A 17712-nucleotide genomic window follows, 5' to 3' on the forward strand; every position below is an offset into this window, starting at 1 on the left:
CAGCTCTTTTGGATTCACCCTGTTTATTGAATGCAAACAGAAGGTAAATAACTGAGACACAGAACAGCTGTAACCTGGCTTTGGCCTCTGATTTTCCTGTMTGACTGACAGTGCAAAGGAGGAAAACAAAAAAAATCTGTGTATTAAAAAAAAAAGTGAAAAGATGAAAGAATGTTGAAGAATTAGTGACACCTCAWGTGACCAGATGGAGGATTAATATGGCAAAGAAATTCAAAGCTGTGCCCAGCATTCCTCTTTGCAAACAGGATTTGGCAAGGAGGCAGGGACGATGCTTTCCAAGGAAGAGCAGCAGCAGCARAACAGCCTGCACCGGGGGTTACTTTGGGAAGACGGTGACCACCTCGTAGCCCTCTGGGGGGATCACCCGCTCCCGCGCGTGCTTCTCGCAGTAGATTTGGTCTTCCACGAAGAAGTGTCCTTTGTGCTTGAGGCTGGTGCCACAGTCGCTGCACACGTAGCACTCGGGGTGGCGCTGCTTGTCGCGCAGCTTCACGAAGGGCCCCCTGGGGAGGGACCAGCACTGCTCAGCTCCCACCACCGCACTCCCACCACCTGCAGCCCCGGGCCCTGGCCACGTGCCAACCCACACCCCCCCACTCACCTGCAAAAAGGTCTTCCCCAACAAGTCAAAGTATAGCCCCGAGCTCCGGTCAGGCAGATGCTGCTGCCCAATTATAGCCAACCACATGGGAGCCCTCCTCTGGGAAGTGCTTTCTAGCAATGGTCATCTTAATTTCTACTGGGACAGGCCTATCTCCTGTGGTGGCAGAAATCATTCTCAAGGCAGCTGTGGCCAACAGCTGGAGATGGCGCTACAGCCTTCAGCATCAAGTGGCAGCAATCAGTTTGACCATCTGGGAGAGCAAAATCCACATCCAAAACAACTGGATTCCCAAACGGATCCAGAAATTAATGCCACCACCAACAGAGGGGGGTAAAGGCTGCAGAATCAGTGACTGCCCTTTTGCTAGCAAATTAAACACCAGGTATTTGCAGGAGAAGCACAGAGACACCAGATCCCGCTGTATTTTCAGATGCTGCTATTCAGGAGCTGCAGCTGCAGTGAACTGTTCCAGCTTCTATCGGAAAACTTAACAGCTTTAACCAAAAGATGAGGAAAACTACATAGTAACTTGTTAAGTACCACCACCACCACAACCACAATTTGCCAGGAGTATAATTTTGTTCCAGCAGCCATCTATATTTTCTCTAATTCATTAGTTTTTAGTGCTATTCATAGTCTTGCTCTTTCTCTCCAGCTCTACCCAGCTGGCAGAGTAATTGTAGCACTTGTCTTTGATTCATAATTCGTAGGCTAAAAGTATTGCCTCCGTAATGACTCCACCATTCCCTGGCAATCGAGGCATGCCAAGGCCATGCAGTTACAGCGCAGTGGGGCTCAGCAAAGTGGTGCAACAGTCTAATAGCTGCCTGCGGGGAGCCAGCATGGCAGAAATCTGAATTCTCCTGTGAAGATGCAGGTGGGGTACCAGCACTTGACTGCTGGAGCGCCACTATTAAGCTAAGGGGGTTGCAGGGAAAGGAATGCGAAGAAGAAAACGAGGGTAGAAGAATTTGTGGTTGAGAAACTAAACAGAGATTCAAAACCATGGGTTGGGTCCCTCGTGCTTATGCTTACAGCACAGCAGCTCTGTATCAAACACGAGCCCTGCTGTGCTAGAAGCTGGACTTAACCACGTGAGGACAACAAAAATTCACTCTGCATGGACACAGCGGAGACGTGTGGTCCTGCAGCAGAGTGGGGACAGGGCGCAGCTCTCCCAGCCCTTGCTGCCACTGTCTGCCCAGGCAAGCCACTGCTCCACAGCTGGGAGGACTACAGCRTGAAAGCAATCGAATACCCAGGCCCCAAGTGGCAAGGCCATTTTTGTTTCTGGATGCTGTAAACAGATTTCAGGTAGCAGGTGAAACTCTGCAGTCACAACAGCCTTGGCGTGTGTCTCATCAGGGTTTGCCCTGTTTTCCATCAACACGATCTGCAGAGGGGAACCCAGCCCCTGCGGCACTGCAGGGACTCGCAGAGTTAGCACTTGCAAGGCTGGCCGGGGTGACTGTGCCCTGAGCTGCTCCCAGACACACCAGACGTGCGCACGGGCGAGCTGCGCAGGCTGCAGCCCCTGCCTGGCGGGCAGCCTCCATGCAGGCACGCGGTGCTTGGCCACAGCCCCCGGCCCCAGGGCAGGGTTACTTACACGATGCCGGATCCGCACTTCTCACACATGGGCAGCTTCTGGGCGTTCCCGATCGATGCGGCCACCTTCGTGGTGGGGGCTTTGACACTCCTGAACCCAGACGGTTTGATCGGATCTCCTAGGTGGGGAGGAGAGCACTTCAGAGCATGTGGGATGCATCGCCCCAGGCTCTCCCCACAAAGCAGATGCTCGGCTAGGAAGGTAGGACTCCCTTTAACCCTGGCTCAGAGGCACGAATTCATGCATGGAAAGGAGACTGGGATTTAGGGGAGGAGAGAGAGGAGGGAAACAGCTGAACATGGCCCTGGAAACCCAAGGGCCTGAGACTGCAGGCAGTTGGACAAGATATTGTCCCTTCTCATCTAAAAAGGTCACCAGACTTTGGCTAACTTGTCTCTGATGCACAGAAATACAAAGCAAAGCAAGCTTTGGCCCTGTCCTCAGCAGTACTAGAGTCTGCCTCGCATGTCCCGACCACACAGTCAGGGCCAAGCCAACTGCCAGATTTGGCTCAGAAGCAGGAGGCGAGAGACCCAGCAGACTGGAGAGGACTGTCAAAGTCTTTTTCCACCCAGCTGTCTGGTGTAGAGTGGGGCTGGCTTCCCCGGGACGCCTGGAAGATTTGGTTAACAAACACCTTGCAGGGTCCCAGGGGCACTGGCGATCTCCTCGCCCGGTCCTGCTGTTGAGGGGCATGCTCCAGTGATGGCGCTTCACCTAGTGCAACTTCTCTGGGGCAGGGATGATCTGCAGGTCCTTCGCCAGAGACACCTGCTGACGTGCAGGCCTACAGCTGCAGGGGCTCCTAGGTGCGGGGTCCTAGGCAAGCCTAGGCAAGCATATCTGMTGTGAAAAAGGAGCATCTTACAAAATGATGCCACCAATAGGATGAGTCTTATCTGTATGACTTTTGCAAGAGACTCAATAGCAGGCAACAGTGGCAGGAGGGCTGCAGAGCCTCTCAAGCGTGCTCACCAGAAGTAGAGCTCATCTGAAAGGCTCCCGCGCTGCATGTCCCTGCACAGCCACCCCTTCCTGCAGTGGGGCTGTGACCCAGACCAGTGAAGTGATCCACAGGGATGAAAAGGGAGAGATCATCCCAAGTGGAAATGCAGGGAGGGAGAGAGAGGAACAAGCAGGCAGGGGCAAGGAGGGATGGGCAGAAACTCAGACTGGGTTTGCTGCAGAGAGACTGCAACATGGAAGAGGAGCTCATGAGAGAAACTGCCAGGGCTGGGGTTGATGGGCAGACCCAGGCCACCTCAGACAGGCTGATAAAATCTTTCTGACTGCTGTCAAGCCACAAGCAAACTGCATCCAGTGTTTCTGGTGAAAGGCAGGAGAAAACCTGCTGAGGCACAACCTGGTGACCAGCAATGCCGGAAACATGTCACAGCCCGGGACAGCGCCGCCGGGAGACAAACAGAGCAGAGGAGCTGCCCGTCCTGTGCTGCAGCATGGAGAGAGGCCAGAGCGCCCTGGTCTCACCACGGTGGGTGGTGTGCCACCGCTGTGCCTCTGGATCAGTCCTTCGGCGCTGGGCCAGCCTGCGGATGCGGCTCTGCCTCCGTGCAGGGGCACCACGCGCCGCGCGCAGGGGCGCACAGCTCCCAGGCGGCATCGGTCAGCTCGGCCGACACAGCGCCTGCCCCGGCTGGGAGCCAGGTGCCGCTGCCCACGAGCAGGAGCAGGCTGGCAGAAGTGCTGTTTATCACCACGAACATCATCTGACTCAGCAGCGTCGGGCGCTTGAGCAGGGAGGCCGGAGCCGCCGTGCCGTGCCGCGCCGTGCCGTGCCGCAGGGGAAGCGCCTGTGCAGCAAGCAACATTCCTGGGGGGGCTGCATAACCCACCGGCCCTGCTCCGCACCGATGGTTATCAGCTCACGGGGGAACCATGCCAGAGCCTGTTTTGGCCTGTGATCAGGCAGGCAAAGCTCGTGCCAGAGAATCCCAATAACGCTGCAAATCTTCAAAAGAAAGATAAAATAAAGAGGCTTTTGCTTCTTATCTTCTTCAGAGCTGCTAAGCAGGGGGGGAGGACCTCCAGAGGGTGCTTTGGTGCATGAGCCATCCAGGCTGCTCCCTTCCCTTCCCTTCCCCGCAGGAGCAGAGCCCCCAGGGGCAGGCGCGAACACACAGCATTTAAAAGATGCTTTCAGATAGGCATTCTAACAGCAGCTTATGACTGCAAGAGCCTGGTTTCTTTCCTTCCTGCTGTTTCCTTATTTCTTTCATTTTCCTGTTTCCTCACAGATCACTTGGACAACAGCCCTCAGCTGATCTGTTTCCCTCTCTGGTGAATATCCTAGCACCAGGCTTTTGTTGGATGAAATTAAACGTCCCACTGCCAAGCTAACAACACAAAAGACAAAGTCTCAGCTAGTCTGGGGGGGGGGGGAAAGAAGTCATTCTTGGAATTCCTTTCCTATTTATTTGTTTATTTTTTTATTTAAGGAGAGAATGGAATATGAATTGGTCCTCACATAAGTTAAYGAGAGTTTGACTGTAAAGTCTATAGTCTTGAACCACAGAAGTCCAGATATCAGATCAAAAATGCCAAGCTGAGTGAAATTTCAGATGTTAAAAGCCTTCAACTGCTTGCCATAACCCAGATCCATAATTTTACATTCAGCTGTAGAAGTGAATYTTTTTTTCCTCGCATAGCAGGATGGAAATTGGAAGCTTTAGGATTCACCAGAAGAGCACTATCTTGCGTTACCTCCCAAAGACTTGAATCTAAAATGGTCTTTATCAGTGAATATTAGTTGAAAGGAGCAAAGCTTTAGAAAGGTCTGTGCAACTCTTTTTAACTCCTTCTTAACCATGAAACATCRTAGAGGTTCATTTCTTAAGCATTCACTCAATAAATGAGAAACATGAGCTCATGGACATTGACACTAAACAAGGAGAGGAAACGTAGGAGTGAAGTTTGTGAAAAGAGTCTGTAGGTTTTTGTAGAAACCCTCTATACTTGCCACTTCGAACAAGCAAGAGCTAAGAAAGGAGAATAGTTTTAGATGTTGCTCTGAAACGCGGTGCACGTTACAGAGCAGGGAAGGCAAAAGGGAAGGGCGCACTCAGACGCGGCACACAGCAACTGCTTACCCTTCTCTTCYGACTCCAAAATCTCTTGCAGCACCAGGAAGGAAGCAGATTGCCTGGGTGGCTCGTTCGACTCTTGGTTCTCCTGGAGCATTTTGTAAACCTCAGACTCTTTGTCTACGGCGATACTGCTCGGGGGCTGGATGTGCTGATCTAAGCTGAGGAAGGAGAAGAGCGCAAGCTTGTTAAATGACGAACAATTAAAGCCAGTCCCGCTAGCAAAATTATCACAGTGCATCATATGAACGTGCAAAACACAGGCACAACAGGACACCATGAAACACAGAGGCGCTGGATGTGCTCGCGCAAGGCAGCTGTGGTCCTGGTGGGATGCGCACACCAGGCTCTCCGCGCACGCCGCTGTCAATGGTCCCCACCGCCCGCCCCCAGCCGGTCTCCACATGTTCTCCCTGCTTTGCAGTTATCACACACTCCAGAAATTAAAACTTTCTGTCCAGGAAATAACTGCTCTGTTAATAGAAAAATGAAGAAGTACTGTGCAGGGTTGGGAATCCCACATGGTACTGTGCCACATATGCATGTTCCTTGCACACCTACCCTACCTTAGCCGGCTGCCTTAGACTGCCATGAATCTTAAACTAAGTAAACTTTATTTCCATCTCCCCCTCAAAAAAAAATCTTTGCAAGTATCCTATGAACTGTTCCTAGAGACCACCTTCACATGTTAGCAGCTGTAGGATCTAGCTAAAAGATCCTTTGACTGGCAGCAGTTTCTTTTGGTTTTCAAGTGGGTGTTATTTCTTCCATTTTATAGATGGGGACCCTGAGCCACAGCCCTTTCACAGCACTTAACTAAGGTTAATGAGCCAGTCAATGGCACAGCTGGATTTTTGCCTGCTAAGACGAAGCCCCCATCTAGGCTGCCTCCTGAGGCGCTGCTGCTGCTGCCGCTCATACGTCCCAAGAGACTTGCACCCTCAGCTGAAAGGCTGAGGTACCGCATGTGCAGCTTCTCAGTGTGGAGCAGCCCCACACCGGTGGTCACCGGGCCACCAGAACGGTCTTAAGAAAAAAAAAAGAGGGGGGAGAGTTGAAGACATTAGCCCGAATTTTCTCCATGTCTAGTGAGTCCGGGATAAATCATAGGCTTTAACTACAGGAGGACATTTGAATATCCCCCAGGAAAAGCTTTCCAGCAGACGGACACTGAAGCGCCACAGAAGATCGCCATGGACAGGTGAGGAGCTTCCATACTGAAGGATTTAAGAACAGACCAGACAAATATCTGCTGGGAATGGCTTCAAGCTGATCAATGCTGGTCAGGAGATGGACTAGAGGACAGCGGAGGTCCCTCCCAGCCTTGTATTCTGAGGCTGGAATAAAACACCTCGGGAAAAATGAGACAACTGACAGTCTCCTCTGACTGCTCAATTACGTAATGCAGCCTTCTCAGTGTAAATGGTCTGTTAGGTTTCACCATTCCTGCACCCTGCGATGGCCTGAAATGTACACAAACATCCTGAAGTTCAGACTAAAGCGTAGAGAGAAGAAAATCTTTATCTTGAGAAGGCAACTGCATACTTTCCATGACAATGTGCAATTGAGTCATGTGAGAGTTACTCTACAAAATAAACTTTGCAAGCATCAAAGGTAAAGTGATCGCACATGTTATAAAATGCTATTCCCATAAAAAATTTCATAAAATGTTTCAATCTTTAGTAATTTTCACTGGAGTGCAAAGCACGTTAGACTTGCAAGCAGCTGAACCCTTGAAGCATGAATCTTATTTACTAAAGCCTCTTGCCCAAAATAAAATCAGATCTTTTCTATTACACAGAAAATGTCCCAGATTTATCTCAAATGAATCCATGCTACACATTACATTCTGTTTATGTAAACTGATATTCTCCCACCACTCTATCCACCCACAAAAATATGAGGCTGAGGAGCCCATCATAAGTTTGCATACTAAGACTATTTCACTAACATGCATTCAAAAAGCAAAGACTAAATCATCTTAAAGAGAACGAGTGTCAGACAAAGCCATCACATTTCAACCATGCATTGTGCCAGTGTGCAAAACATACAGATCAGCTCTTCTGGATATGCAGCATATAGACATATTTGCATATACAAGACACTTCAGACAGACCATAAAAGAACCAAAACCCTAGAATTTGTACCCAGAATAGTGAAACACCTAAAGCTGGCAGGGCAGAGGGATACACAAAAAGCCCCACATGCACCTCTCAGATGGGAAGGACACAGGCACATGAATTATGCCCGCGGGTGGCGGCTGACGCCGGCGCCTGCTGCTCTGCGGGGACCGACCCTGCAGCAGCACCAGCCCCTGGAGCCGGCCCTTTTCCACGCGCAGGGCTTGCTCGAGATGGAGACTTTGCAGGCGGCACTCCCAACAGCCTCGGTGGCTTTCACGGAGCGCGATAACTCCTGCGAAGGCTTAGCTTTTCCAAACAACGGCGCCTTGCAGCTCTCCCACGAGACGCTAACCCTGACRTCCTCACTGCAACCCCTGCCGGCTGTCACCGAGGGGCACGGGTACCGGTCCCCAGCGGCACAAGGAGCAGCTGCCGCAGCGCACGGCAGCACGGGGACGCCACAGCTCCCASGGGCTGTGCAGACCCCACCGGACGAGCACCCTGTGTGTCTGCGGGCCGGGAAACGGCCCCAAGCAACGCGGCCGCGCAGCCGGCGAGTGGCAGCGGCAGGAGCAGCCCCGGAGCCGCCGCACGCCCGGCCACTCTCTGGGCTGCCCCGCGCTGGCGAGCGCTACCAGCTAAGAGGAGACCTGGGGTGCCTGCGTGACTCGGGAATGAAACGTGCTTCCCGTGCCACAGCCCAGCACGCGCCCACGGCTGGCGAAACCAGAGGTCCAGAGGAAACACCAGCTTTGGGGATAAAATGCCCTTTTCCCCCACTCCAGCAAGTCCGTTCACTGCAAGCGGCTCCTCCAGGACGACTGGCAGGTGCGGTCACTGCCTTTGCTGCGCGGGCACGTAGGACGCAACGGATGACAGTGACTGAAATGATGTTTTGGTGCTTCACAGGGCACTGGACGCAGAGAGACACAACGTGGAGAAAGCGGCTGTGACAAGAGTCATGCACTATGATGGAAAAATGTGAAATGCAAACTCCCCGCTGCCCTGCGAGAGGCCAACGCCGTGAGCCAYGGACAAGGACGAGCCCCTCGCGGACGCCAGGATGTGGATGAGTGAGCGTGGCGAGGCAGCCATGGAGGCAGCGGCCGGTTACCTGGGGAAATCGGGGCTCACGGAGGAGATCTGCCCTTGCAGCGAGTCCAGGATGTTTCTCTGCGAATAGAGCTGCACGGGAGAATTGAACTGCACGTGCAGCACCCTGAGTCCCGGCACCGCCAGCTCCACGGGGCTGCTGGGGCAGGCCTGGGYGGCGCGCTTGAGCTCTTCGGGCCCCACGCGGACGGGGCTGGGGACGGAGGAGGTGCTGTGCCGCCGCTGCAGCGGGGGCCTGCTGGGGGGCGCCTGCAGCGGGTCATAGACCGAGGCGATGGGCGCCTGCAATGGCGACAGACAGCTACGGGCCACGGCGTTTGCAAGGGCAGTTTGAGTTGTGTTTGTTTGGGGGTTCATTTGGTTTTTGCATTGTGGAATTGAGAGAAAAATACAGAGGAGGAAGAAAGGAGAGAAGGAAGAAATTAATGGAGAGCGACAATACAAACACTTCCAGAACAGTGACTGTCACTTTTGCTAGAGGGATACACCGCGGAGCACGCTGCTCCACATTAAAGGCCTCTGGCTAGTGCTGTGGCTCCAGCCTCACTCTCCAGCGGCGTCCACAGCACAAACCCAAACACCATTGCTCCACAGATGAGCGAACACCGGGGTCACAAAAGSAATGAAAAAGTGGATTTGCTGTGAACTAGCTACCTGAGCACATGCCCACAGCTCTGCTGCAGAGCTCAGGCCCTCACCCTTTACCGCAGCCTTAGCAGAAACGCGGGGCTGGGGTCGCCCCTYGGACCCCAACAGCCCTGCTCAGCGGGACAGCTGCTCCCTGCCCTCCCACCGGCCTTGCAAGGCCAAACATGAGGAAGATGGTCGCTGGTGTTTCTCCCTGTAACTCAGCCCCAACTGCACACCCGCTGCAGACGGGCCGTGGGGCCGGTCTGCTCGTGCTGCTGCCATGTGCAACGCCGGGATCCGGCCACTGGGTGCAGACCGACCGTGCGTCCTGCTGGCAAATGCCAGGCAAACCCAGAACAAGCTCCGCCATGAACAAATAACTCAGCAAAACACATGGGCAGGAGTGTAAAGGCAACAGGAAGGCTGCCTGAGAGGCAAACCCACACATCCCTGCGTGTGCAATGGGGAGACCAGGACGGGCTTTCAATGGCAGAGGGAGGCCCCAGGCTCTCACTGAAAACCATCAGCTTAACACAAAGTCAGATTTCCCTGGCCACTGCTCTGCCCTGACTCAGCCCCTGAATGACCCCACTGAGGTCCATCAGAGGTGAATTTGGGGAATGCGTCTGTCACCCAGCTGCAACATCACAGCTCTGCCTACAAGGGTCCATGCTGCAGATTGGGCTTCGAGTGCGAGAAGCCCTTTTCGGTCAGGAACRAGTTTTCAGGCTTGTGTTAAACCACAATCTCAGCTCTTCGGGCGCTGCAAAAGCAGAGGCTGAAGTTACTTCTGCCTGCCCATTCACAAGCCAGGAATTTAGCCAAGTACCATCTAAAGCATGGATTTTGCAGCCTTTGTTGCAAAAGTGGCCAAAATCTTCTAAGCATTTTGGTACTGTTATACAGAAACTTAGGGCAGTGAAAGAAGACTTCAGAAGCCAGAAAGACTTCAGAAAGCTCCTGGCTCCTGACTTACAGCTGCAACTAAAAAGACAAGGAACCTTGGACTTTTGGCAAAAAGTAATGTCTCTGGCAAAGCTCAGAGGCTGTTGCAAAAATCAGTAGCCCCTTTCCAGGTTGGGACCATTTCAATTCCATATATAAAAYTGCTCACATAGGAATGAATGTTCCAGCTACTTTTTAAATCTCATGTGAAAAAAAAAGGATTCAATAATAAAAATAGAAAGATCCAAACTTAGACAGAGCCTGTGTAAGCATCACAGGCCACCGAGAATGGGGGAGCACATGCTTCCTGCACGAGACGGCACCCTTCCTGCCCAGCATCGCCCACAAAGCCAAAACAAAACGCTAACTTTACAAAGTGCTCGTAACAAGCTATCAGGCACCTGTGCAGACCAGAGGGCTGGTATGTCAAGCTGAACGCACGCTGAAACTGCRTCGGTCTCTGCTAAACAAAGAAACACAACAGCATTAATTTCATTTCTGCATCTCAGAAAACATSCCCCACTCCTCTGAGCTCTGCCCTGGGAACCACATCCACGCTCACACCTCCGCTCCTTCCCCTGTCCTGAAAGAGAGCGTTTCCAGGTTAGAGACTGGGGAYCCTTGCAGCGAGCTCAGCCTCCGGGAGCCTTCCCCTGGGGAGCAGGGCAGGGAGGCAGAGGCGAGGGAGATACTTACGGCTTGGTAGGCTCCGGGGCCCCAGACGATGACTTTGACTCCACGGCACTGTTGAAGGTCTGGATGTTTTCTGAGGAGTAGAGGCCTGCTGGGTTGTTGTACTGAGCAGTGATGACTTTGGGGGCAGAGCTGGAAGCCGTGGCAGCAGTGAAGGGCACCGCGCTCCGGTTGTGTGCGCTTCCTATGTGCCTTATTTCCTGCATGCAGAGGAGCAAAGGCAAAAGTCAGAGGTGCTCAGGCATGCAGGTGGGACGTGACAGGGCAGCCCCGGCACGTGCAGCCCTTGCAACGGTTGCGTTGGTGYGTGGTGTCAGCTGGGGAGCACGTGACCCAGAGCCACACCACTGCAGCAGGAGGGTGTCCTCCACACCTCACGGGGGTCCCCATCCCCATCCTGGGTTGCTAAGGTGGCTCACACAAGGCTGATGTTGAAGAAGTCTCAGAGCTGACATGCTGGGCATGTGAGAGCTCAGAAACGCTGCTGGAGCTGTTAGCTCAAGCCGCCACATGCCTGGAGCACCTGCAAGCCTACTGCAAGCCACAGGCCCTACCTTTCCATATGCACCACAGATTTTAAGCATTCYTTGCAGTTCCTGAAAGCAGGGCGGACTTCTATGGGACAGTGAAGATAAGGGGCAGAAAGAGGAGCTCTGCTCGACAACATCTGAATGTTTGGCCTTGCTGAGATAAGAGCACCCCAAAAAGAAAGGATTTATCATTACTGAAAATGCTCTGGAGTGTGTCTGCCCATTCAGCTAATCTGTGAACTGCACCACAAGGCTGGGGCTCACAGTCCTCTTCGACAAACAAGATCAGACTTCCTGGACAAGAAATTCCTCCAGCAAAGGAGGGAAGACAACCCTTGCTAATGCAAAGGACTTTCCAAAGGCAGCAAGAGTTAAATACCTTGACAAGACCAGAGACCTCTTTAGTGCCAGACCAATGAGTTGTAGGTCTATATAAACCTGAGGTTTCCAGAGGTATTAAGGGACACTTAGAACCAGAACCAATGGTTATAATTTAATAAGAAAGGGACCAAATACAAGTTAAATAAGACACGAGGTAAATTTCTTCTGAATCACAGATGGCTCTAATGAAAATGGTGAAATTTATAAGCCCTATCACCAGCACACTGGGAATTGCAGCCTTGGGCAGCRATAACTATGTCCAGGGCTTATTTCTACCCAAAGAAGATGCTAGATCAAAGCGAGAAAGCACATTGGGGACTCACTTGAGCAGGCAGAAGAAAGGACTAACATTCACAGAGATGGCTGAAATATCYGGAGCAAAAAGATGGCACAGAAATGCATGTTCTGAAATGTTGCAGCCAGCTCTAGAGACGAGGAACGGCTTCAATACCGGGCTAACGCCCAGCAGCACAGGATGAAACATGGCCCTCGTTAACACCGTGGGCCCACACTTCCCAACTCTGATTAGCACAACCCGTTCCTCTTCCCACTCCTATAGCAACGACAGGAGCCTTCGCTGCCCTTTGAACATTTCATGGCATTTGTTTGATAGAGCTATAGTTACAGAACAAACATTCATTAGAAATGCATATGAATAAATTCCCCTACAGATTTTTCTTTAAATCRCTTTTATGTCCCTAGATTTCCTTAGGCAGCTGGTTAGTGCTCCCAAACAGAGAGATGTGAGTCATGTTGCCTCGCGGTGCTCAAGTGCTATTTGTGGCATCAAGGGTCCCTCAGAGAAGGGCAGAACAGATCCAAACACATCCATGAGTTTCAAGTCATTAGAAAACAGTGGAGCAGCCCAAGCTGTTCAGGTGTGGGGTAGCAGGACCGCTCTTGCATGGCTTTCTGGCTGATGCATACGGAAATCAGCCGTGCAACTTTCCCACACACTAACGGAAGACAGACCCTGGAGTAATTAGCTAATCTCCCTTTGTTACAATCTCATTCAAGGCACATAGCAGCACTCATAAAAACAGTCTTTCCCATGGTAGAAACAGTGGATGCTAGCAAAAAAAAATCATTACTTCAGCCTGTAAATCACACCATGGGGAAAAGTATCAGTGATCTTATATCAGCATTAAATACATATGTTACAAAACCATTCAGAGGCTGCAAGTAGGAAATGTTTTCAGATGTGCATATGAATAGTTGTTTTAATCAAAGACAGAGGCAGAAGTTTTAGGCTAAAGAAGTTATACTCTTAGGTCAGATGATAAACTCAAAGTTTAAATCATGTCACAGTCTGTATTGCAGAAAAAATTAAGTATTAACCAAGAATTAGAGAAAGGGAAGTAATGTAGGGTATTTTTTTTAATTCTGGCTTCCTAAGGAAGTGAAGCATCTCAAATACATACTCCATATGCACATGGGCATGTTGCCACCCCCACCAGACCTTTTGAACCAGTCAGYCAAGCTCAACTCAGTTTGACAGAGGGACAGAGTCCTCAAGGATGGTTATGTTCCTTCAAGTTTCGTGAAAATAGAGAACCAGACGGGGGAAAGAGACTGCAGTCAYGCTAGAAGTGCCTTGACCCCAAGAAGAACTGCAACGTGAGCTCCAGCACTGCACCTAGGTAGGAGATATCACCGCCCCACTTTCAGCCAACAGGGAGGTTTTCTGCTGTGCAATAAGATACAAGACTGTAAGTGAAGCTTTCAAAGTGTTAGGACATCTGTAGTGGCTCTCACATGCATAAAGTCCACTGACTATAACAGAGCTTATAATAGCTTAAATTGGTGCTGAAGGTGGTGTCTGAAGATTAGGTTGGAAAAATCCCACCTTGAGAACATGGTAGAAGTTATATAACCTGAGAGTCCTACAAACAAATATCACAGGAGTAATAACATTATAAAGCTTATTGGGACAACCCGAATTCRACAGTAATTTCCTTCATGCCTTGCTGCTTTTTCTGCTTGAGCTGCGGGGTGAATCTGTAAAGAACAAATGCTTTCATGTAGCAAACCCAAGATCARAAGATAACTCATTCTCGTTGTCAAACGCCTTTACCCAGGGCCTGGCCAGCACTGCTGGTGCAGACTCTGGGCTGTGCCCTGGCCTTYTAAAGCCCCGGCTCCTGGTACCGCGTGTTTACGTGAGCGTCTGCGATGAARGAAATGCTCTTATCCAGGCAGAGCTTGAGCTGCTCCTTCCTAGTAACACAGAGGCGTGAGACCGATATGAGATCCCGCACAGGCGTCTTTGCAGACCCCCAAAGGCAGACCCGGGCGCACTTGCGGCAGTGCTGCCTCATCGCCCCTGCCGGCCCCGGCCGCAGCAAGCAGGGGGCTGCCGGGGGTTATTTCAACGCGCAGCTGAGGAGTAGAAGCTCCCACACCTCTGGGAGCAACGTTCACTAGTCAAGAGCAATGTTTTACCACTATAAATTGATACTGCGATAGTTGAACTGCTTTAGCTGCACTGAAACCAGCCTCTCTCCCTTCTGTCCTTCACCGTGGTACGGCTTTACAGGGCCTTCCAGCAACGGTMGCTCCAGTTAAAATGGATTAGCAACCTGCAAAAACTTCTCTGCCAGCACGCTTCTGAATTCAGAGCGGTCTCCTCTTACTCCACTTTCAAAATGAAGTGGACTTTCAATGTAAAAATAAGCTACATCAACAGGAGGACACTTTAAACCAGAAGACAACTGTTGGACAAACAGAGGTGTGCTGCAGTACCACTAATTCACATTCAATTTACACAGTCAATCAGATTAATTTTGAAAGACCCCCCTCTTAGCAGCTTACTTCCAAAATAAGAACGGCCACTCACAGAGTTATTGCCAGAAGAGCCATTCCTCGCTGCTTGAAATTACCTTTTCTATATGGTCAAGCTCTAAGTGGCTTTGTAGCATGAGTTCACGTGCTCCAAAGTCTTTCAGGGACTATTGTAAATCCTCCCATCCCAGGGAAAATTTTAATTTCCAGTCCTGAGGATGAAATGAATGTTTAGCTTGTGGCCTTCATGCTCCCACCTTTTATTGCCTCCCCTCAGGTACAACAGCTGTGTTGCTCAAACAGCACTGATAGAGACGGAAAACCATGTCCTTGGTTTGCCCTCAGCAAAGCATGTCGGGGAAAAAAGTGCCCCGAAGGAGAACCGCTTTGTGTGTCCCAAGGACGAGCCCCGGCTCCAGCTCAGATATGCAGGTCGGTGCCAAACAGCTGCTCCRGGACCCGGCCGCCTGGCAGCAGGCCGCACCAGTCCTTTCCAGTTGCAAACGGGGACGTCGGCCGCCRCGCCGTGGGCCGTTTCCGGCCTCGGCCCCCGGAGGGGCTTCCTCCAGCCCGCATCGGCGCAGACGAGCGGCTGCAGATCCCAGCCTTTCCCGGTGGGAGCCGGCCGGCTGCTGGCTACGGTGCCAGGCTGCRGGACGACATGGAAAAAGCCGCCCGGCCAAGGCAGGAAGGGGATCGGCATTTCCTACTCTGCTGGCTGGAGGCGACGGCACGGGGAATTACATGGGAAAACAACGGCCACTTCCTCCCATCAGGCCCTGCTCTGGGAAACCGAAGCCCGGCTTGCAAAATCCCCCGGCCGCGCCAAACGCGACCTCCGCGCCGTGGGCCGGCCGCCCGGCATGCAGCTGGGCCAGCTGCTTCCCTGACGAAGCTCCCGTGTCCCCTCCCGTCACCCATCGGAGACGGAGGTGGTCGCCCCCCCCCCACACACACCCGGCCTCTCCTGCCACCTCCGGCTCATCCCGCGGGAAACTCCCAGCTGGCGGCGAGCCGGCCAGTCCCTCGTGCTGGGAGCCGGCTGCCCCGGCGGCCACAGTGTCCTTGGGCAGGTCCAGCGCTGCTCGGGGTGACGGTGCTCGCGGGTCTCGGCCGTCTCGCTGGTGACACTGCCGAGGCCGTTTCGGTTGCACCCCAGCTGCTCGCAGCAGCATTGACCTCACCGGCACAAGGAACAGGAAAATCTGGAGGCTTTTTATATTCACTAAATAAAAGAAAACAAGACTTGGGGGTAGGACACTCCCTTCCCTGAAGTAGGGTTTTCGTCTCCTGACAGCCACGCTTGAAGCGAGCCAGCAAAACGTGGACCTGGGAGGCCGGGAGTCCCTGGCTGCAAACCCGTTGCTTCACTGTTTGCCACAGCCCTAGCCTTAGGGGCTCCCGTCCCCACAGCACCTCCTCCGCTCATCCGCCGCCCCTTCCAGGTGACCTCCGGCTGCAGCAGCTGGCAGGACCCTCCGGACGCGGCCGTGAGACAGGGGGAAGAGAGAGGACGGCTCTGGGAACAGCTGCTCCCCCGGCAAGTCCTGCCAAACCTGCGCAGCACCGCAGAGTCGATGCCGGCGACGAAGAGCTGCTGCTCCCTTGACTCAGCCTACAAAACTACCCTGGGCCTAACAGTGCCCGTGAGGTGCTCCCTGAAACCACTGAAAACTCATTTCAGATGCTCACTTGTGAATTTAGACACTCTTAGTTATTTCTTAAAGCTCCAGAAAAAAAAACAAAAAAAAMCAAAAAAAAACCACACATGGGGCTTTTGCAGCTGTAAGGAAAAGTTAAAAAACCACACAGTCTTGCAAGCTCCAGCCAAGCCGGCAGGCAAAACCCGCTCTCCCACGAGGCCTCGGAGGTGTGGGATTATTTGCAGCCTGGGTCAGAGTCCGGGCGATCCTGGAGCGCGCACCTCGGCAGCCACGCCAAGAGGAAACAAGATTAAACACTGCTCCCTGCAAATGTTTACTCAGCTCTAAGAAAACGGGCCAGCGCCCAAACCTCGGCGAGCCGGAGCGCCCCGCTCCCGCGGCGGGAGGGCCAGCGGGGCCCGGCAGCCCGGCCCAGGCGCGCGGAGCCGGTGCCCACGCAGCAACGCCTCCAGGCAGGCTGCTCGCGCCAGACACGCAGCAATAGCTCGAAAGACGACATTTTTGTGGCCAACTCTTTCTGCTACACGGGTCTGTGTTCCAGCAGCTACGATTACAAGCACTGCCAGTGCCTTTACTTTCACCTCTCTCACTGTTACTCCTTTGGGGGTTTTAAGCTATGGGAAAAATCTTATGCAATGCTTCGAAATCCGATTAGAAATTAGGGCGGGTTTGGGGTTTAGTGCTTGTTGTGTGGAGGCGAGGGGGGTGAGCGGCAGCAGGAGGCTGCCCTCCCACGTCYGCTCCCCGCAAGCATCCCATGTCTGCTCCGTCGCGGCCCTGTAACCAAAAACAGGGGGCGCGACGGGCCAGCACAGCTCGCGCGTCTGAAACTGGACGTTGCTACTTTATATACCTATTGCTTCATACATTGCCCACGCATGCATGGCCTTATCAAAGGCCGGGCCAGGATCACACCCAGTTTCTATAGTCCCGGCCGCCTTGGTATCCAAGGGGATAAAATACACAAGACGGAAACAATTACATCACTCCTCAAGGAYGGGCAGGCAACCTCACAAGAAGTCTTGGGAAGAAAAAAGTAGCTGTCTGCTTCTGTCATCCCACAAATGCCGTGATTCACCTCCAAAACTCCCCCGGCTGCATGCCTGGAGGTTATTTCTCATTAAAAAAATCCATTCTTGAGTTTGACAGCCCATATCTTTTGTGGTTAGAAAAAAAGCTGACCTACTCATCTCAAACCACGAGTTTTCACTGATGTTGCTGTGGGRGGCTGCGCTAATGCCCATGCCTCGCTGCAAATGGGGAAAAAGTGCCCGGGGGGGCTGCAGGGGCTGCCGCGGCGCCCACGCCGGAGCTGAGCAGCCTCCGAGCTGGGCTCTCTCGGCTCATTTCTTCCACGAGTTCACACAGCTCAGGCGCAGAGCTAGGCCCCGTCAACCTCCGTGTCGTACAACCACAGGAAAAAGACAGACCTGCTCCAGAAGAGCCCGGGTCTGAGAAGGCACAGCCTGAGTGACGAGGACCTTCATAGCTCATCTACCAAGGGCGATACAGCCACG

The 17712-nt window shown here is 52.6% G+C and overlaps 1 protein-coding gene across 1 annotated transcript in view; it reads right to left on the minus strand.

Moving 5' to 3' along the window:
* The window catches only part of PDLIM1 (PDZ and LIM domain 1), a 46717-nt gene continuing 29005 nt past the window's right edge, over positions 1–17712 (minus strand). Inside the window, exons 5-8 of the mRNA XM_026055803.1 lie at positions 10843–11039; positions 5342–5496; positions 2235–2352; positions 1–524 (exon numbers count right to left, since the gene is read on the minus strand). Of these exons, the coding sequence (XP_025911588.1) occupies positions 338–524; positions 2235–2352; positions 5342–5496; positions 10843–11039 (657 nt within the window). The 3' untranslated portion in view covers positions 1–337. The remainder of the gene's footprint in view (positions 525–2234; positions 2353–5341; positions 5497–10842; positions 11040–17712) is intronic.

The sequence above is a fragment of the Apteryx rowi genome, unplaced genomic scaffold (assembly GCF_003343035.1).
Source record: "Apteryx rowi isolate R43461 unplaced genomic scaffold, aptRow1 scaffold_126, whole genome shotgun sequence".
Taxonomy (NCBI): Eukaryota; Metazoa; Chordata; class Aves; order Apterygiformes; family Apterygidae; genus Apteryx; species Apteryx rowi.